Consider the following 21477-nt stretch of genomic DNA (forward strand, 5'->3'; position numbering starts at 1 on the left):
TAAGCGTCCCACCGCGTAGACGCTCGGGGTTCTGAGCTAGCAGGCCTGCAGTTGAGATTTCCCAGCGTAGGGTAGCGGCGGAGGGATCTCGGTAGGACTGAGGATCACGTTTGCGGAGCCGGCTAGCAGGGTTGAATGCTTTATGTCGGAATCGACCAATGGGATGGTGGCACCCAGTTGCCAGGGCTACGGAGGGGGGGCCGAGCGGAGGAGGGGCCTGAGCGCCAGGGGCGGGGTCTGGAGGGGCTTATATAAGTGAGCGCCGGGCAGAAGGCGTGGCGTGGCGTCGGTGGCTGCCGGGCCCTAGCTGGGGGAAGCTAGCGAGCGGAGGCGCGGAGGTGCCGTTTCACTCGCTGGGGGGACCTATGGGTCGAAGCCGTGTAAATGCGTTTTAAGGCGAGTGCGGGGGAGAGGCTTGGGGAGCCTCGGGAGCGGGCGTTCTTGGCTCCAGTGCTGACCTGCTCCCTGGCCCCTCTTGTCTCCTCTCAGCAGGGGCCTCGGCTCCGCAGCTGCCACTCCTCCTCGGGGTGCTGCACAAGTTTCGAGGTCACCGGCGACCCCCCCTAGCAGCGTGCCTGACTCTGGCCCCGCGAAGGAGCACGGGGCTTGGTAAGGGGGTTTGGGGGTGGGCGGGACCTCGGCCCTGCACTCAGGAGGGCTCACCGGGACAGAACCTCAGCCTTCAGTTCTTGCCCGGGAGCCCTCGGCCATCACCCACCACGTGGAGCCCCCACGCACGCTTACCGTCCTAGCACGTCAGGACCATCCCGGCCCCTCTTTACAAACGGTTAAACTGAGGCTCCGAGAGGGGACGGGGCCTACCCAGGGTCACGCAGCAGAGAGCGGACTCGAACCTCAGCTCTCAGGCTGAGACTCTTTGGTGGGACCACCTGCAGCCACTTTAGGTGGGCGTGGTCAGGATGGGGGGGTCACCTGGAAACTTCCCCACTCGGCTTTCCTGCTCTTTCTCTCTCATTCTTTCTCTTTAAACCCAAACCCTAATTTCAGAACTGGAAAGGATCTCCAAAACAATGCATCCATTTTACAGATGGGGAAACTGAGACTCGGAGAGGCAGTGACATCTAGGCAGATAATGCCTTGTCCCAGTCCAGGATTCCTGATCGTCCTCCTCCTTCACTCCTCCCAGTGAACCTAAGCTCCCCAGGCTTGTGCTGGGGGCAGGGTGTGACAGGAGTGGGTGCCCTGGCTTGGGGAGGTGAGGGGTGCAGCTGACGCCAGCCCCTCAGCGGGACCCTCACTCTCCTCCAGAAGTGTGTTGCATACTTTCTAAGGCACCGGAGGCAGCGGCAGCTCCATCCAGCCCATCGGCTCCTCCGCGGCATGGCTGGCCGCCTGAGTGAAGCGGACTTCGTGATGGTGGAGGAGGGCTTCAGCACCCGAGACCTGCTGGAGCAGCTCACTCTGGGGGCCTCACAGGCCACCACGGTGAGGGCCTGGGAGTGGGGATGGGTCTTCTGTTCTCCCAGCAGGCTCAGCTGCCTCCTAGGGCCCACATCTGATTCTTTCACTTATTTGGTATTCATTCCTTTCTGTTTGTGAGAGACGTCTCATTTTTTCTCCAAATTCCTGGTCCTTGCCCCCAAACCTGCCCCTCCTGTGTTCCCTGCCTTCATGAACAACACTACCATCATCTACGCAGGCCTCTAGGTCAGAAACTTGGGAGTCCTCACTGCCCCTCCCACACCTGGGCACCCCCAAACTCTGTGAATGCAGCCTCCTGGAATTACCCTTCAGTACGTTCTTCTGGGACCTCACTGTGTAGTTTAGGCCTCATCTCTGTAAAACTCGCCTAACCTTTTCCCTGCCTCATCCCACCCCTTCCAACTCTATCACAGCCCTGCTCAAAATCAGAATTCTTTGGCAGTTTCCCACTCCCTACAGGATCCAGGTCAGATCCCCTCTGCCTTCATAGCCCCATTCCTGGCTTTTCCCACCGTATGTATTATGCTCCATCAGAGCTGAAGTACCCTGCTCATATATCCCGAGGATTCCATGTGCTCCATTATCACTCCTTTGCCCAGGCTGTTCCCTCTTCCCTTCTCCCAGCCTCTCTTGCCTCTTACCTATTTCTACTCATTACTTATTACTCATCGTGTCACCTTTTCCTGATTGCCCCAGGCAGATTTTGTACTTTCCTTCTCCATGGCCCCCTCTGCATTTTGTAGAAACTCCTGCTTAGCATTGATTGAATGGGCTTGTAATTGCTTAAGGGGTTCTTTTGCAGGCCCAAGCATACTTAGCATACTTGCATAGGTATGCTTGGTCAGACACCAGGTGGGCATCAGTAAAAAAGTGTTGCATAAAAGGGAAACAGTCCCAGAAAAGGTTTAATTAATGTGGTCTCACCAATGGCCTCATATGTGTTCAACCCTCAGTAAACAGCTGTCCTCAGGCATGGGTTGCAGTAGCAGTGGGACTACTTCAAGTCTTCATTGAACACCTAAATGTGAAAGGCAGTGGCTGTAGGCTGTGGGTCTTCAAGGAATTTATCTTTTTTTCTGGAGAAAACAGTTGTCTATATACACAGAGTTCTGATACTTTGGAAGCATGTGCAAAATGCAGTGGGAGCATTAAAGGCGGAGTTGCCTTATTGGTTTGGGGGAACGTGGCATTTCAGCTGGAACTTGAAGGTGGATTAGGAACTTGCCAGATACATGTGGGGGAAGGATATTCTGTATGGAGGACATGGTGGGAATAAAGGCTGGGAGGTGGAAAATGATCTAGGATAGAGCTGGAGTTTGAGCTGAAGTGAGGGAAGGGACTGGAGCTGGATCACAGAGCCTCGAATGTCCTGTAGGCTTGGGGATCCCCAGAGAATTTTAGAGCAGGGTACTTGGGAGGACTGTGGATGGCACGCACTAGGAGGAAGCTGGGTGTGATCTCATATTCACCCTTCTTGTTGTGCAGGAAGAGGTCGCTGCCTTCTTTGTGGCCGACCTGGGTGCTGTAGTGCGAAAGCACTTCTGCTTTCTGAAGTGCCTGCCGCGAGTCCGACCCTTTTACGCTGTCAAGTGCAACAACAGCCCGGGTGTGCTGAAGGTCCTGGCTGAGCTAGGACTGGGCTTCAGCTGTGCCAACAAGGTGAGCCCCTGCCCCCCACCTGCACACTGACCCTCACTGCCTACTGAACGCCCACATGGCCCAGCTGCAGCTGCTGTGGGTGGACCTGGGGAAGCAGGAGTGACCTGTAATTGGCCCCTGCCCTCTGGGAAGGGCCACCACATGCAAGGGGTGTAAGGGATGAGGGTGGAATTTGCCAGCCTTGAAGTTCCACATTGGAACCACGTGTGACCCTGGGTAGGTGAGTCACCTTTTTAATGGAGATTTTCAAACTTCTTGGCATAGAGCTATATGTGATATTCTTCTAATTAAAACAAAACAAAAACACCGTTTTATCATTGGTTTTATTTTTTTCTTTTATAATTTTAATAACGTGTGACTGTACATTTTCTTAACTAATCCTTATAGAATTTTGTTGCCAGTTCTGCTGCCTTTCCGATTTGATTAATGCTGTTGTCTTAATTCCCTCCTGCTCTCTTTAGATTTGTTTATTACTGTCATTCTCTATTCATTGAACTCTTGCAGTGTGCTAGACACTGTTCTAGGTAGGGCTGGCAATACGGTGTTGAGTAAAACAGACTCTGTTGTCCTTGAGTTGAATGCACGGCTTATCTATTTCCATTCTGTTCTTACTTGATAAGTCTTTTAGCTATAAAGTTTCCTCAGAGTACAGCTTTGGACATCGTTATTCATTCAGCAACCTTTATTGAGCTACTGGGGGGTCAAGTACTTTTCTAGGTGGGGATTTAGCAAGTGAACAAAACAAAAAAAGTCCCTTCGTGGAGCTTGCTTTCTAAAGAACAAACAAGTGAAACAATGAAAGTCTATGGTATTTTAGATGGTAAATGCTGTGGAGAAAATTAAAGAGGGAAAGGGAAGTAGGGAAGAGACATGGATGTCGAGAAAGAGGATTGTACTTTTAGATGGTTTGGCCAGGGAAAGCGTCACTGAAATTTGAACACAGATCTGAAGGAAGCAAAGGATCCAAGCCAGGTGGATAACCAGGGGAAGAGCATTCCAGGCAGAGGGACCAGCAAGTGCAAAGGTCCTGAGGTGGGAGCGAGCCTGTGGGCATTGGTTTGTCATACTGTTATTACAGTTATTTAAAAGTGTTTAGTAATGATTGTTTTGAGGGGGAATCCCTTTTAAACCCTGGTCAGCAATATAGCTGGGTGTTGTGCGGAGGATTCTAGAAAGGGATCTGGAGGAGACAGGAGGAGAGCTCATCTGGGTAGGAGGCTGGAGGGATTCCAGGTGGGAGAGAGGTGCACACCATGGTGGATGGTTGGAACGAGCAGGTTCACCTTTATCAGAGATGCATGTTAGTGTCCTTATTGGTAGGTGAGTCTCCCTCATGTCACCCGTGAAGCCCCTTTGCATCAGCTCTTGTTTTGCACGCCTGGTTTCACGCATGCCCCACATAAAGCCCCATGGAGTGCCTAGGAGAAGAGATTGCCATTTTGCAGTTGAGGAACTGGGGGTCAGCTTCACACAGCTTGCTGGTAGCAGAGCCAAGACTTGCCCCCTGCAGCATGCCGGGTCTCTGCTCTGACCGAGGAGGAAGGGGACCCTTTTCCATAACTCTTGGTCTAGGGGTGAAGAATAGGACCCAACCTCACTGACTAGAGTCCTCTGCTTCCGGAAACCCAGAGGTGGGGACCTGTGCTGGCCCTCAAGCCTCAGGACTGGCCTCCAAAGGGCAGAGTTGTGGGGTGTAGGGCTTGAAGTTGGGGGGGGGCGGGCGTTTGCTGAGGGCTCCTGTTGTGTCATGTGCTTTGCCAAGCGTTTTCTGTACATGAACTCATTTGACTCTTGAAACAACCCTGTGAGGTAATTATTATCACTGTGATTTTGACAACAGCCCCATGAGGAAGCAGTTCGTGTATAAGGAAAGGAGGCACAGAGGTTTGAGGGATGCCCTGGGAAGGGGCCGCTTGAGTATGGCAAGGGGTCTCTGACTTTATCACTTCTGTCTTTGCCAAGATCCCTGGGGAGGGGATGGCCGAGCTGAGACCCCACCCGGTAGGTGGGATCATGTGGCCCTTGGGTGCATTTCCTGAGGGCTGGCACAGCTTTTCTTGCAAGGCCAAGGCTGCCCTCTTCTGGTTGGTTGGAGCTGGTGGCCACGCTGTACAGCACCATGCTTTGGAGGCCACTGACCTAGGGTCAGGCATGAGCTGGGGCTCGGTGTACAGATATGCATCAGACAGGCTCCAGGGTCAAGAGCACCAGCCACGGAGCCTTACACGGGGCTCTGGTCCACCCACCCACCTTCCCAACGACCTTATGTCATCTCTCCTACCCCATCCCTTGCCCTCTCTGTCTCCCTCAGCATCCTCCCATCTTAAAATGCCTTCTCTGGACACCACATCGTCCCCCAGCCCAATCCCTCGCTCCCTCTTCGTGGCCAGACTGAGTTGTTTACACTTGCCTGTCTGCAGTCACTTGTCTCTTTCCCTTAGCACCCAGTCCTTAAGCCACTGCTTCCCGACCTCCACTCATCATTCCGAGGAATCTCCTCTTGCCAATGTCCCCAGCAATCTCCAGGATCCAGTGAGCACTTTATTCTAAACATTCATTTTGAATTATTCAAATAATACGTTGATTCATCTGCAAAAAAAAAGTAGAACGTCAGCTTTATGTCTCCAGAGATAATCAGCATTCTGAGTTTGAGTTGGGTGGCTACATGGTATTTGAAAAATACTTACAAATACGATCCATAGGAAACATACAAAATATCTTGTGATTTTGTAACAAAATATAAGATGTTCATGTGGTAGGTATTGTGCCACATAGCTTTATTTTTATTTTTTTAAATAAATTTATTTATTTATTTATTGGCTGCGTTTGGTATTCATTGCTGCGCGTGGGCTTTCTCTAGTTGTGGCGAGTGGGGCTACTCTTTGTTGCAGTGCGCAGGCTTCTCCTTGGGGTGGCTTCTCTTGTTGCGGAGCACGAGCTCTAGGAGCACAGGCTTCTGTAGTTGTGGCGCGTGGGCTTTAGAGCGCACGCTCAGTAGTTGTGGTGCACTGCATGGGCTTAGTTGCTCCACGGCATGTGGGATCTTCCCAGACCAGGGCTCGAACCCGTGTCCCTTGTATTGGCAGGTGGATTCTTAACCACTGCGCCACCAGGGAAGTCCCTTACAGTAGCTTTAAGCTCAGCAGATTTTGGAGATCTGTCCATGTTGATGCTTTTAGACCTTGTAGGGGACACTCCTTGGTCCTCCTAGCTTTTGATCTCACCGTGAAAAAGTGTGTGTGTGTGTGTGTGTGTGTGTGTGTGTGTGTGATGGGAACACTTAAAGTGAGATCTACCCTCACAAATTTTTAAGTGTTTAATAAGGAATTATTAAGTATAGGCAACATGTTGTACAGCAGATCTCTAGAACTGATTCCTCTTGCAGAACTGACACTTTATACCCATTGAGTAGCGACTCCCCATTTGAAACATTCTTTATTTTTTAGTATTAAAAAAATTTTTTTTTCTTAATTTTTCTTTATTTTATTTTTGGCTGCATTGGATCTTTGTTGCTGTGTACGGGCTTTCTCCAGTTGTGGAGAGCGGGGGCTACTCTTCGTTGCGGTGTGCGGGCTTCTCATTGCGGTGGCTTCCCTTGTTGTGGAGCACGGGCTCTAGGCACTCAGGCTCAGTAGTTGTGGCGCACAGGCTTAGTTGCTCAGCAGCATGTGGGATCTTCCCAGACCAGGGATTGAACCCGTGTCCCCTGCATTGGCAGGCGGATTCTTAACCACTGCGCCGCCAGGGAAGCCCTAAATTTACGTTTTATTGAAGTAGAGTTGAATTACAATTTTGTGTTAATTACTGTTGAACAGCAAAGTGGCTCAGTTATACATATATATATTCTTTCTCATAGTCTTTTCCATTATGGTTTATCACAGGATACTGAATAGAGCTCCTGTGCTATACAGCAGGACCTTGTTTATCCATTCTATATATACCAGTTTCCATCTGCTAATCCCAAACTCCCAATCCATCCCTCTCCCACCCCTCTCCCCCTTGGCAACCACCAGTCTATTCTCTATGTCCCTGATTCTATTTCTGTTTCATAGATAGGTTCATTTGTGTCATATTTTAGATTCCACATGTAAGTGATTATCATATGGCATTTGTCTTTCTCTTTCTGACTTACTTCACTTGGTATGATAATCTCTAGTTGCATCCATTGAAACACATTCTTTTTTTTTTTTTTTCCGGTACGCGGGCCTCTCACTGTTGTGGCCTCTCCCGTGGTGGAGCACAGGCTCTGGACGTGCAGGCTCAGTGGCCATGGCTCACGGGCCCAGCCGCTCCGTGGCATGTGGGATCTTCCTGGACCGGGGCACGAACCCATGTCCCGTGCATCGGCAGGCGGACTCTCAACCATTGCACCACCAGGAAAGCCCTGAAACACATTCTTTTTAAAAACACAGGCCTAGCCTAGGATATTGTGGGTTGGGTTCCAGACCACTGCAGTAAAGTGAAGATCACAATAAAGTGAGTCACACAATTTTTTTGGTTTCCCGGCGCATATAAAAGTTATGCTTACGCTATACTGTAGTCTATTAAGTGTGCAATCGCATTATGTCTAAAAAAATACTTGAAGTAAAATGTACATACCTTAAGTAAAAACTATTTTCTTGCTAAAAAATGCTGACCATCATCTGAGCCATCAGCGAGTCGTAATCCTTTTGCTGGTGGAGGGTCTTGCCTCCGTGTTGATGGCTGCCGACTGCTCAGGGCGGTGGTTGCTGAAGTGTGGGGTGGCAGTTTCTTAGGAGAAGACTCTTCCTTTCACTTGAATACCTAGAGGTCATTGTAGGGTTATTAACTGGCCTAATTTCGATATGGTTGGGTTGTTGTATGTCAGGGAATAGGGAGGCCCAAAGAGCGGGAGGGAGATGGGGAATGGCTGAGGGGTGGAGCAGTCAGAACACACATTTATCCATTAAGTTCACGGTATGGGCATATGGGCGTGGTTCGTGGCACCCCAAAACAATGACAATAGTAACATCAAAGATCACTGACCACAGATCACCAAAACAAATACAGTAACACTGAAAACATCTGAAATATCACGAGAATTACCAAAATGTGACACAGAGACATGAAGTGAGCAAACACTGCTGGAAAAATGGTGCCGATAGACTTGCTTGATGCAGGGTTGCCACAAACCTTCAATTTGTAAACATCGCAATATCTGCAAAGCACGAGAGAGTGAGGCGAAATGAAATGAGCTACGCTTGTACTCAGCAACACGTGCTCTTGGTTTTAAAGACTTTAGAAACATATTCAGTGAAAGTGGACGCTGCTGGGAGCCTGCTCCACCCTCCTGGGGTGCCTCTGACAGTGGAGAGGTCTCCTTCTGCACAGATGTGAATTGCAAGACGGGGTTTGCTTTGACAGGAATGGCATAAGAACCTCTGCGTTGTTCTGCCTCTTCTGGGGACGCTCTCTCCTCCCCTCGGTCCTGTACCGGCTCTTCCTGCTCTCTAGCTGGGAGAGTTCCTCTGGATTCTGGCTCAGGCTCCCTTCTCTTATAAACTCTCTGTCTTTGTAGGGGATTTCATCTCCTCCCATGGCTTCAAATACCCCTGATATGCCACCACCTCCCCTGTTTTGATCTCCAGCCCAGACCCTATGTATCCAGGTGCTGACTTGTTCACAGGATGCCTGGAACCCAGTGTGTTCAAATGCACTCATGATCTCCCCCTCGAGAGGGGCCCCGGGTCTGCTGGGCGAGGAGTCCCCCCCAGACATCTAACCCCACATCCCCACGTGCAGTCCCTCACCAAGCTTGCCAGCCATGCCTACAGATGTCACCACCCCCCTTTCTCTGCAGCCTGTCCTGTTTCCCAGGGAGGTTGTGACTGTCTCCCAGAATTCTCCTAGGCCCTTCCTTGGTCCATTTTCACACGGTAGCCAGAGTGACATGCATTTAGACCTTGCGTTCAAAATGCCCATCTAATCATGTCCTTTTCCCTCTTGAGACCCCTCAAACTGTTTCCCACCACTGGCAGGGTCAGATATAAATCACATCGGCCTTCTTGGTCTCCCTGTTGGCTCTGCCTGCATCCCTGCAAGCTCATCGTCCCCCACCGTGGTCACCCTGCCCAGGCCACCCCAGCGTTCTCTGTTCCTCCCTCAGGCTGAGTACATTCCTGCCTCAGAACCTCTGCACAGGCCACTTCTCCTACCAGAAACATTCTTTCCTTCCCTTTCAGCCTGGCCCAGGCCTCCTATGGGGCTCAGCTTAAATTTCTTTTTTTTTTTTTAAATTGAAGTATAGTTGATTTACAGTACTGTGTTAGTTTCAGGTGTACAGCAAAGTGGTTCAGTTATACATATATATGTATATATTATATTCTTTTTTCAATTCTTTTCTAGTATAGTTTATTATAAGATACTGAATATAGTTCCCTGTGCTATACAGTAAATCCTTGTTGTTTACCTGTTTTATATGCAGAAGTATGCATCTGTCAATCCCATACTCCCAGTTTATTCCTCCCTCCCTTCCTTCCCCTTTGGAAGCCATAAGTTTGTTTGCTATTTCTGTGAGTCTGTTTCTGTTTTGTAAATAAACTCATTTGTATCATATTTTAGATTCTACATATAAGTGATATCATATGGTATTTGTCTTTCTCTGACTTATTTCACTTAGTATGATAATCTCTAGGTCCATCCATATTGCTGCAAATGAAAGAATTTCAGTTTTTTATGGCTGAGTAATATTCCATTGTGTGTGTGTATGTGTGTTTGTGTGTGTGTATATATATATATATATATATATATATATATATATATATACACACCACATCTTCTTTATCCATTCATCTGTTGATAGACACTTAGGTTGCTTCCATGTCTTGGCTGTTGTAATGGTGCTGCTATGAACATTGGGGTACATGTATCTTTTCAAATTAGAGCTTTTGTCCTTTCCAGATATATGCCCAGGAGTGAGATTGCTAGATCATATGGTGACTCTATTTCCAGTTTGTTAAGGAACGTCCATACTGTTTTCCGTAGTGGCTGCACCAATTTACATTCCCACCAACAGTGTAGGAGGGTTCCGTTTTCTCCACACCTCCTCCTCAGCTTAAATTTCTGACCTTCAGAAAACTGTCCGTCACCCCCTCACATCCAGGTTTCCCCATCCCACATTCTCTAGTATCCGGTACTTTTTCTCCATGGCTCTTATCCATCTGTAATCCTATTATTATTCAGTGTTCATTCATTCCTCCCCTTCTTTCCCATCTGCCTGAAACCTCCTCAGGGTCAGAGACCCTGTCTGCTTTACTCACCACTTGTTTTCATTAGCACCTGTCTCAAAGCCTGGCAACTCAGTAGATGCTCGAGATACACTTGTCAATTCAACATCAAGGTGTCTTCTCCACTGAAGTGCTGTGGTTAAGAGCTGGTGTGCTAAAGTCGGACGGTCCTGGGTTAGAATTATAGCAGTGCCACTTGTAAGCCGTGTGACTTTGGACAAGTCACTTAAGGCCTCTCTGAGCCTCTGTTTCCTGCCTCATAAGATTAATATGGCGATGAAATGAGAATGTCTATAAAATATTTAATGCAATGGCTGGCATACAGTAATCCTTTAATGAATGACAATGGTTATTATTTAAATAATTTTAATCAAAGCTAAACCACAGGTCCCCAAAGTGTTACCATTGCTGCTTCCTCTCACCTCTTGGCTGAAGCAGGGAGCGAAACCACATTTTCATAACTGCTCAGACGTGGGGTCTTTGGAAGCAAGCTGTGATGACAGCAGTTCCAGCTCTGGAGGTGGACCTTTGTGTCTCCCTCTGCTACTCACTGGCTGTGTCACCAAGGCAAGTGGGTTTCTTTGAACTCAATTTGTCCTCTGTAAAATGTGGCCGATAAATATTTCATAGGATAGTTATAGGCATTGCATGAGGTAATGCACATAAATACCTCGTGCTGAAAAGTTGCTACATTAAAATCACAGTCTTATTACAAACTTGGGATGGCTGAAGATGGCCCTGTGTCTCCTACCGTGCTTCCAAACTGACACCTTCTTAATCATAGAGGGTCAGGCTTGAATTTGAAAGTTGGTTCTGCCTCCTACTTGCTCCATAGCCTCTCTGAGCATGTTTCCTTCTCTATAGAATGGCGCTAATACCATCTGGTGGCATATTGTAAGGAGTAAATAAAAGAGTGAGTCTAAAGCAAGGGTTGGAGACTTCCCTGGCGGTCCAGTGGCTAGGACCCTGTGCTTCCACTGCAGGGGGTACAGGTTTGATCCCTGGTCGGGGAGCTAAGATCCCGCAAGGTGCGTGGCGAGGCCAAATAAATAAAAATACATACATACATACATAAATAAGTAAAGCAAGGGTTGGCAAACAATGGATGATGGGACTTGTAGAGTTTTATTGGACCACAGCCATGCTCATTCACTTATGCATTACCTGTGGCTGCTTTGGTGCTACAAAGACATTTGAGTAGTTGTACAGAAACTATACGGCCCACAAAGCCTAAAATATTTACTCTCTGGCCCTTCATGGAAAAAGCTTGCCAACATCTGATGTAAAGCCTCTCGTTCAGTGCCTGCTTGTGGTAGGTGCTCTGTGAGCACGGGTGCTTTCACCATCATCATGATCAGTGTCTGGGTCATTAATGCAGCAATCAGGTGGAGCACTGTTCTGAAAAGGTGAGGAAGAGGAGGCCCTGTGGGGAGAGGGCCTTGCCGGAGCCGCCCAGCACCACGCCATGCACAGAGCAGGTGTCTGGATGTTGGATGTCCTGTGTCAAAAAGATTATTGGTCTGGTGAACTTTCTAATATATCAAGTGATAGTCTCTAAACATTTAAATCTGCCAGGAAAATGTGTCAGAAACCTGTCTTCAGGGCTACCATGAATCTGTAGAGTGCCTTTGTGTGAATTAGAAAATGTATCCCTTCCTTAAGACACTTAATTGTTGTAAATAAATATACTGATTTTGTTAGAGCAAGATGCTTTACTGTTAGGAAGTCATAATAAACATACAAATCTACCATGTATTCTCTGAACGGGACCCCTCCCTCCCTAGGATTGTGCAGTAAACCACCTACACACCTGTACACGGCAGCCCTGCCTGTCAGTGGTGAACCAGTGTGCGTACTGATTTTTGTATACCTGTTGTCTAAAAGTGAGGCCCACTTTTTATGGACCTCCCCAGGCACAGCTATGACTTTGTCCCTCATCTGTGCTTCCTTGGCCTCCGTGGGCCCAGCAGGCTCTGGTGCTTCCTCACCACCACCTTTGGGATCCCACAGGCAGAGATGGAGTTGGTCCAGCATATTGGTGTCCCTGCCAGTAAGATCATCTACGGCAACCCCTGTAAGCAAATTGCACACATCAAGTATGCTGCCAAGCATGGGGTCCGGCTGCTGAGCTTTGACAACGAGATGGAGCTGGCAAAGGTGGTAAAAAGCCACCCCAGTGCCAAGTAAGCTGAGAAGCACTCATGCGGGAGGCTGGGCTGCGTGTGAGGGCAGAGGGAGTGGGAGGAATGGGGCCGGGGCTGAGGACCCTGCCCTGGACCTGGCCAGAGTCACAGGAGGTTGGGGCAGGTACTCCTGGACTGGACCCAGGATGCAGAGCCTGAGTAGGACAGAGGTAGAAATGATGGCTTACAGGCCAGGCAGAGCAAAGCCCACGGTACTACGGAGGTCAAAGTCACGGCAGAGGAAGCAAGAGGGGGTGGTGGTTTCACAGAGGAGATGGCATTTAAAGTTTCACAGAGGAGGTGGCATTTAAGGAGGGCCTTGAGGGGTGACCAGCATCTGGGGAGGGCATAAACAGTGTGTCAGAGTGAACTGCGTGAGCAAACGCATGGAGGCCAGAAGCAGCATGGGGCATTTGAGGGATAAGCAGAGATTTGGTGTGGCTGGAACATACCATGTGAAGGGGGGAAGGAGAAGTGAATGATGCTTGTCACAGGGCAGGGACCCCAATGCACGTGGGCTTTGGGAGGGGTCAGGGCTGCACATCTTGCTCAGGCTGTGCCTCTCACCTGGTCACTGGACACCCTGGGGAGCCAGGTGGCGGGCCACTCTAGTTCACCCAAAGCAGCTTCCATTTTGTCTGTTTTACATATTGGGGATATCGGGGTTCTCAATAAGACTGTTTAAAAAATGGTCCCCCCGATACAAGAGAAGTTGGAAAAGCCTGGCTGGTGTTAAGGCTGATTCAGAGAAGTGGGGCTGCCCAGAGGAGAACTGGTGAGGTTGGGACCAGGGCAGGGGCCCCAGGGAAGGGCCCAGGGACATTTAGGGAATGGATTGGACAAGACTCAGAGGCTGACTGGCTGTGCAGGGAGAGGAAGGGGTCCAGGGGCTTGTGGGGTTGGGTAGCTCTGAGCCATGAGGGTTCATGCCTCTTGACTTAGAGAAGGCTTGGTCGGGGGCGGGGTGGGGGGTGAGGCATGGCGCCCCCTGCAGAGGTGCTGCGTGTCTCCTCAGGATGGTTCTGTGCATTGCCACCAATGACTCCCACTCCCGGAGCCGCCTGAGCCTCAAGTTCGGAGTGTCGCTGAAATCCTGCAGACAACTGTTTGAAGATGCCAAGAGGAACCACATAGAGGTGGTGGGTGTGAGGTGAGTGCCCAGAAGCCCCGCCATCACCACCCACGCCCACTGCCCACTGCCTCTTTTCCCAGGACTTAATCAACTCTGTGTGAGACCTCCCTCAGGGTCTCCAAGGAAGGCCTGTCCCTGGGCCTAGAATTCTGCCATTTGAGAGCTTCCTCCCTTTGGAAAGAAGTTTTGGAGTGTCCCACTGCCCCAACCCCACAGTCTGCAGAAGGTCCTGTCCCAGGAGGTTCCAGGAGGGACCTGGCTTTGCAGGAGTTTTCCCAGCCTGAGGCCAAAGGTCATCCTGGCACACCTTGGCTGTGCCTCTTTTCTGGTAGGGGATATGGAAGAAGCAAGAACTATGACGTAACAATATAGCTTTCCTTTTTTTTGGACTTAGGATGGCCAGGCACTCTGCTAAATGCTTCATGGACACTATCCCATAACTGTGGGATCTTATCCCCTCTTTATAGGTGGGGAAACTGAAGCACGGCATGTCAGACTGCTGAGTGAGATGTACATCAGATCTGGCTGAATCTGGGGCCCTAGCCCTCACCCCAGAAGGCTCAGCCCCAGGGGCAGCATGGAGGGATGGGGGGGCGCCAAGTGCCAAGGGACCTTGGATCTAGTCTCCTGTCCACTCCTCACTTGCCACCTGGCCCTTGGTAGCCCATTTAACCTTTTATGCCCACAGTCACTACATCTGGAAAATGGGCACAGCAACCAGTGTGCTCGGCCAAGGTTGCTCCTGGCTGGGACTGAGGTGGTGGTACTTGGGCCCCTGTGTGTAAGCCGAGGCTCTTCCTCCCTTCCCAGTTTTCACATTGGCAGTGGCTGTCCTGACCCTCAGGCCTACGCTCAGTCCATCGCAGACGCCCGGCTTGTGTTTGAAATGGGTGCTGAGCTGGGCCACAGGATGCACATCCTGGACCTTGGCGGCGGCTTCCCTGGAGTGGAGGGGGCCAAAGTGAGATTCGAAGAGGTAACCCTGGGATTGCAAGTGTCACACTGGGCTTGGTGGGGGTGGGGATGGGGGCAGGGAGGGTTATAATGATCCCAGGAAGCTCACTGTGAGTGGGTCCCATGTGCTACGTGCTGTGCTTAGTGCTTTACCTGGATTATTTTATTATTAACCCTGTGTTACAGCTGAGCAAACTGAGGCTCGCAGACGTTAACTTCACTTCCTGAGTCCATGGAAGAGCTGGCTGTGCACCCAGCTCTTCCTGACTCCGTCCATGCACCTATTTGAGGCTTAACCAGGCCATATTTGCATAAGTCATAAGGCTTTCTGAGGGTCTGGGTGTGCCCTATTCACCCTCCGGCGGACTGATGAGAAGTCAAGTGGGCAGGGGAAGGAAAAGCCAACCTTCTGTCCACTCCTAGTCCCGTCTGTCTCCTTCCCATCTGGAAGGTGAAATCAGGAAAAAGTGTCATTGCAATCCCAACTTGAACCACTAGGGGTCGCTTTTTCTTAGTAAGTGCCTGGTCCTGGAATATTCACATCTTGGAACTGAATTTAAGAAAATAATACGTGATGGACACTAAGAATTAGCTTCAAAGATGAGCATTGCAGCATTCTTCATAACAGAAGTCCAGTGGATTTCCTTGGTGCCTATAGCACTCAGGGATTGGTTAAATTATGGTATATTCTTATGGTGAAAACATTTACACACATGGGGAGGTCATTCAGTTTATTGAGTGAAACAGTTTATAAAAACATATATACTTATAGCCCTATCATGTTTATAATAAAAAAATCGGGTTTTTAGGTTTGTATAAAAAGGAATTAAAGGAGCTACTCCAAAAAGTTAACACTGGTTAGGTTAATCTGGGTAATAGAATTAGGGGTGACTTTGACCTTCTTTTTCCTTCTCTGTAGTTTCTATTAAAAAAATGTGTTATTTAGCATATTGGTTATTTAGGAAAGAAAAATCCACGTCAGGGCTTCTGGAATCTGAGTACCAAGTCTTAGATTAAGAGTGTCTTTTCCCATTGTAGGGTCATTGAAGGGTGATTTACACAAGTGTGAGGGTCTTGACCCAGCTCTGTCTCTGCCTACCTTCTTGTCCAGCTGTCCGTGGTTACCAGCTGGGGTAACCTGAAATCAAAGAAGCTTTCAAGAAATAGACTTGGAGCTGCAGCAAGTCTTCAGCATAAACCCCACATTTCAAACATGTAATTGTCCTCCATCCTCTCAGATTTCTTCTGTGATCAACTCAGCCTTGGACCTGTACTTCCCGGAGGGCTGTGGTGTGGACATCCTTGCCAAGCTGGGGCGCTACTATGTGACCTCGGCCTTCACCTTGGCAGTCAGCATCATCGCCAAGAAGGAGGTTCTTCTGGAACAGCCTGGCAGGGAGGGTAGGTGCCAGGTGGGCAGCGGAGCCCCATTCTTCCCTAAAGCCAGGGACAGTGGCTGGCTGAGCTGGGTCTGATTTTAAGGGGTGGGGGAATCTGGAAAATGGGTCCTTGCTTTAGGGACGTTTACAATCAAGTATTCTCACCCCAAGACACTCTTTAGCATCTTTTTTTTTCCTATGCGTTTATATTTTATGAAGATTGAGATCAAAGCAACCTTAGGGAGAATAGATGCTTTATTAACGCTATCGTACAAATGAAGAAATTGAGAGCCAGAGAGAATACAAGTGAATTGCTTAATTGCTAGTAAGTGATACAGCCTGCATTTCACCCCTTGTTTGTCTTCCCTCCAAAGTACAGGCTCTTACTCACCCTACTGCTTCTCACAACATATTGAAAGTAATTAATGACAACTTATATTTGTCTAAGCCCACTTTATAGACGACAGAACGTAGGCACGGAGAGGTTGAGTCACTAACCCAAGGTCACACAGCTCATAAGGGGCAGTGCCAGAATTCAAGTCCAGGCTGGGCTGACTCAAGGCTCCTCTGTCCACACTGCCAACATCAGCGCTCTTCCCTGACCTTCCAGATAGATCAGTCGTCCCAGCAGCCTCTTGAGTGAGAGGTCTGACTCTGATCTTGGGGCTTTTTTCTCTGCTCTGGGACCCCCAGGCACGAGAGCCTGAGGTCAGTGTGCTCTTCCTCGGAGAGGGGTGGTGGGCTCCAGGTGGAAGGTCTTCTGTGTGTGTGTGTGTAGGGATGGAATTCTGGCCTCCTTTACACATCTGGGGGATTATACTTTCTAGTCCAGCCGGGAGACCTGGCTTCTCATTCCAGCTCATGTGCTGCCCCATCGTGTGCCTCTGAGCAGGTGGCTTAACCTCTTGGGGTCTTGAGTGTGGGTGGGCTGCTCTCCTGCCTTTGCTGGGGCATTGAGGGGCTCAGGTGCAGTCAGGGAGTGTGTCCTGGGCAGGGCTGCTCAGCTGCAAGGTGTTTCCAACACAGTAGTGAACCTCCTCTCACAGGAGGAGGCTGGCCACCTCATAGCTGAGGAAGGGGCAGCCCTCTTGCTTCAGTAGCTTGTCCCCTTGCTGAGCCCGCCACAGTTCCAACCCCTCATGTGCTGCTTGTGCTACCCCGCCCCCTCCCCTCCCTGCAGAGGAAAACGGTTCCGCCCCCAAGACCATCCTGTACCGACTGGGTGAGGGCGAGTATGGAATCTTCAACTCAGTCCTGTTTGACAACACCTGCCCTACCCCCATCCTGCAGAAGGTGAGCCTACCCCACTGGGCCTGTTTTCAATTGGGTGGGTGCATTTAAATAACATTTGTGTGTGTGTATTGTTATCTAATTTAAAGAAACTAAAACATTCATTGTGGAAAACAGACAATAAGAATAAAGAACGTTATCACCCATAATTCCACCACAGAGACTCTCTGAACATTAGATTTCTTTTCAATCTTTTAAAAAATGTATTATACTTTTTTTCCATAACGTTGGGATCATATCAATTTGTAACCTGATTTTTTCCCCACTTAATATGGGGTGTAGCTCTTTGCATGCCATTAACCAGTCTTTGACAATACGCCTCTTGACGACTACATAATATTTTAGCCAATCTAACTCTAGTGATTGTCCATTTGGTTTCCTGATTTTGAGCTTTGTGGGTCTATCTTGACATCCATCTCTGATCACTGCTCTGGGATAAATTCCTAGAAGTAAAAATTCATCTTTAATGAGTTTTCCATGTTAACAAGGGAATAGGAATAGACAGAACATTCCTTCTAGCCTCTGCAGAATCCAGCCCAGGGCTTCTGGCAGCTTTAGCGGGCGTTGTTAAGAGGGGAAAGGAAATCAGACACACTTGTAAGATTTTCATATCTCCAGGCCTTTGTGTGGTCTTGCTTTGGGAAGGAAACTTAAGTGCCTAACTAGTACCTAGACCATCGTGAGCTTTCAATGTGTGTTTTTGTTTTTCTTTCCGTTTCCATGCTGACTAGTTTTTCCAGAGGCAATCAGATGTTAGCTCCTCTTTGTAGCTCTTCCTGCCCCTCCTCTACTGCTGGCAGAGGGAGCCCCTCTCTCCTCCAGGCGCCCCTACCCCACCCGAGACTTGATGGATATTCATTCCATAGCTGCCTTGTCTGAGTAAGCCTTCCCAACGACGTGCTCAGGAATTCAGTTTTCTACGGTGATGCACTAGCATTCCCTGCATTCCTGTGGTCTCCCACATCCTACCACACAGAGGAAGCACCAGGCCTAGGCCAGCCAAGCCCCAGGCTACACAGCAGGCAGCAGCTGCTTCCCAGTTACTCTCCCTTCCAGTCACCCTCCCAGTCCCGGTTCCGCTCCCTTCTTTCTGTTGCAGGCGGTCCCTGGTCCACTCCCCATTCCCTTCATCAGCTCCTCAGAGGAGCGAGCAGGGCTGTAGTCCCAGCCCAGCCCCATACCTGCTCCAGGAGCTCTGGCTGACCAGTCTCTAGTTGGTGTTCCTGACTTGGGCACCAGGATGGTACTGACCCTCTCGGTGGTCTGTGCTGCTCCTCCTCTGGTGGGTGCTGAGGTTTCTTCTTCAGGCTGTCAACCGCTTAGGAGTCCTGCCACGTGACCATACCCAGGGTGGGGCCCGCGGTGTGGCCGTGGAGACAGACACCGTGTAGGTGACAGCACACACAGTCAGTTAGCTACAGTTGTGCTGGGAGTGTGTCAGAGGGACCCAGCCTGGCCAGGAGTATCTGCACTTCTTCCCCAAGGAAGGTGCGCCTCACTAGCCAGGATGGCAGATTTGTACCCTGCTCTTCATGCCCAGGCACTTTGTTTTTGGACCTCAGGGAGAAAAACTCATATTAAACATAATCCTTGGTTCAGGGTTTTTTTCTCATCATTGGAATATGCATGGCTCCTTTTTGTTTCTTTTCTTTTCTTTTTTAAAAATTCAACAAATATTTGAGTACCCTCCAAATGCAAGGCATTGTGCCGAGGTCTGCAGAAGACAGTAGGTGAGGAACAATTGCCTGTGTCTTTGAAATACAATCCTGCTGGGTAGAAACATGTGTGTGTGTGTGTGTGTGTGTGTGTGTGTGTGTGTGTGAGAGAGAGAGAGAGAGAGAGAGAGAGAGAGAAAGTAGTACGCAAACTACAACAGTGTCATGAGAAAAGTACAAAAACTACAGAACAAATGTTATTGAACTTTTTTCAAAAATATTTTAGTCATTGTCACTAAAAGATAAGGACTTAAAAAAAGAACACAGTAACATCACCAAACTAAAAAATGAGCAGTTCCATAGTGTCCCCTGTCGTCTAGTTAGTGTTCAGATCTCCTCTCATAAATGGTTTATATAGTTGATTTTACAGGTGAGAAAACTGAGGCATAGGGTGGTGAAGCAACTGACTCAAAACTCACACAGTTGATAAAGGAATAAACTGTAGACCCTTGGGGGCAGAGTTCATGTCTTATTCATCTTTGATTACCTGTGTGCTGCCAAAGAACAAGCTCTTGACTGTTGATACTTACCTATAAAATGATGGCCTCTCTATAAAATCACCGCCACCTTGTAAAATCTTGCCATTGTTGGGCATTTGGGCATTGCTAATTTTTGTTTATTCTTATTCATGTTTCTATGAGTACTCCCTCTGCCTAGAATGCTCTTTGTTAGTCTCTTTGTATGCTGGCTCAATGCACATGCTTAAAGTATATTCCCTTTTAAAAACTCTTTTCTTTTCTTTTTTTATACATCTTTATTGGAGTATAATTGCTTCACAATGCTGTGTTAGTTTCTGTTGTACAATAAAGTGAATCAGCCATATGCATACATACATCCCCCATATCCCCTCCCCCTTGAGCTTCCCTCCCACCCTCCCTATCCCACCCCTCTAGATCGTTGCAAAGCACTGAGCTGATCTTCCTGTGCTATGTGGCTGCTTCCCCCTAGCCATCCATTTAACATTTGGTAGTGTATATATGTCCATGCTTCTCTCACTTTGCCCCAGCTTCCCCCTCCCCCACCCCCATCTCTGGAATAGGACTACCGGGTAAAATGATTTGAGCATTTTTATGCCTCTTGATACATATTGTCAGATTGTTTTCCTCAAAGCTTGGACCAATATTTATTACCATTTGTACCATTTCACAATAAGCTCACCAGCATTATGTGCTGTGACCATTTTCTTTTTTCTATTTTTTCTTTTTATTTAAAAAATTAAAAAATTTTTTGGCTGTGTTGGGTCTTTGTTGCTGTGCGGGCTTTCTCTAGTTGCGGCGAGCGGAGGCTGCTCTTCGTTGCGGTGCGCGGGCTTCTCATTGCAGCGGCTTCGTGCGGAGCACGGGCTCTAGGCGCGCAGGCTTCAGTAGTTGCAGCACTTGGGCTCAGTAGTTGCAGCGCATGGGCTCTAGGGCACGCGGGCTTCAGTAGTTGTGGTGCGTGGGCTCGGTAGCTGTGGCTTGTGGGCTCTAGAGCGCAGGCTCAGTAGTTGTTGTGCACGGACTTGGTTGCTTCATGGCATGTGAGATCTTCCCGGACCAGGGATTGAACCTGAGTCCCCTGCACTGGCAGGCGGATTCTTAAGCACTGTGCCACCAGGGAAGTCCATGACCTTTTTCTTGTTGGCTAATTTATCTGAACTGGTATACCTCAATACTTCTTTTATTCTTGTTTCTTTAACAAGGATAAAGCTTTTTTTTTTTTGGTTTATTTTATTTCCTTTGATGTCAATGTCTTTTTTTTTTTAAGTGATCCTTTTTTTAAAAAATAAATAAGTTTATTTATCTATTTACTTTTGGCTGTGTTGGGTCTTCCTTGCTGCGTGGGCTTTCTCTAGTTGCGGCGAACGGGGAGTACTCTTGGTTGCAGCGTGTGAGCTTCTCATTGTGTTGGCTTCTCTTGTTGCAGAGCGTGGGCTCTAGGCGCACAGGCTTCAGTAGTTGTGGCACACGGGCTCAGTAGTTGTGGCTTGCAGGCTCTAGAGCACAGGCTCACTAGTAGTGGCACACGGACTTAGTTGCTCCGCGGCATGTGGGAGCTTCCCAGACCAGGGATTGAACCCGTGTCCCCTGCACTGGCAGGCGGATTCTTAGCCACTGCACCACCAGGGAAGTCCTGTCAATATATTTTTATATCCTCTGTTCGCCTAATTTGGGAGGTCTTAAAGTTTTTTTTTTCTTGCCCATGAAGATGAGCCTGCATATGCATGTATGTATGTATTTAATATAATATTTGATACATATATTTTTACTTAATCTGATGGTTTATTATTTTAGTCTTGTGATTCTTTGTTATTCTTTCATAGAAGTTTCAACACACTATCATATATCTTAACTAAGTGTGCTGCAATTAATAGTAAGGAAATTTGTCTCTAACTGCTCTGCAGTTTATAGATTACCATATATATGGTGTATATATATAACAAATAGAACATTTATTGGAGAAAAATTTAGCACAAACAGTAAAATAAAATAACCC

General features: G+C 48.5%; 1 protein-coding gene across 8 annotated transcripts in view; it reads left to right on the forward strand.

Moving 5' to 3' along the window:
* The first annotated feature begins 270 nt into the window (after positions 1–270).
* Positions 271–21477, forward strand: part of AZIN2 (antizyme inhibitor 2) — a 38873-nt gene continuing 17666 nt past the window's right edge. The window contains exons 1-9 of one of the 8 annotated variants that reach the window (XM_032608533.1): positions 271–396; positions 490–609; positions 1270–1446; positions 2929–3102; positions 12360–12532; positions 13548–13682; positions 14475–14640; positions 15857–16019; positions 17178–17290. In XM_032608533.1, the coding sequence (XP_032464424.1) occupies positions 1342–1446; positions 2929–3102; positions 12360–12532; positions 13548–13682; positions 14475–14640; positions 15857–16019; positions 17178–17290 (1029 nt within the window). In that variant the 5' untranslated portion in view covers positions 271–396; positions 490–609; positions 1270–1341. Of the gene's footprint in view, positions 397–489; positions 610–1269; positions 1447–2928; positions 3103–12319; positions 12533–13526; positions 13683–14474; positions 14641–15856; positions 16020–17177; positions 17291–21477 lie in introns of those variants that run through there. The other 7 variants (XM_032608540.1, XM_032608523.1, XM_032608557.1 and 4 more) reach the window with 7 other exon arrangements.

The sequence above is a fragment of the Phocoena sinus genome, chromosome 1 (assembly GCF_008692025.1).
Source record: "Phocoena sinus isolate mPhoSin1 chromosome 1, mPhoSin1.pri, whole genome shotgun sequence".
Lineage (NCBI taxonomy): Eukaryota > Metazoa > Chordata > Mammalia > Artiodactyla > Phocoenidae > Phocoena > Phocoena sinus.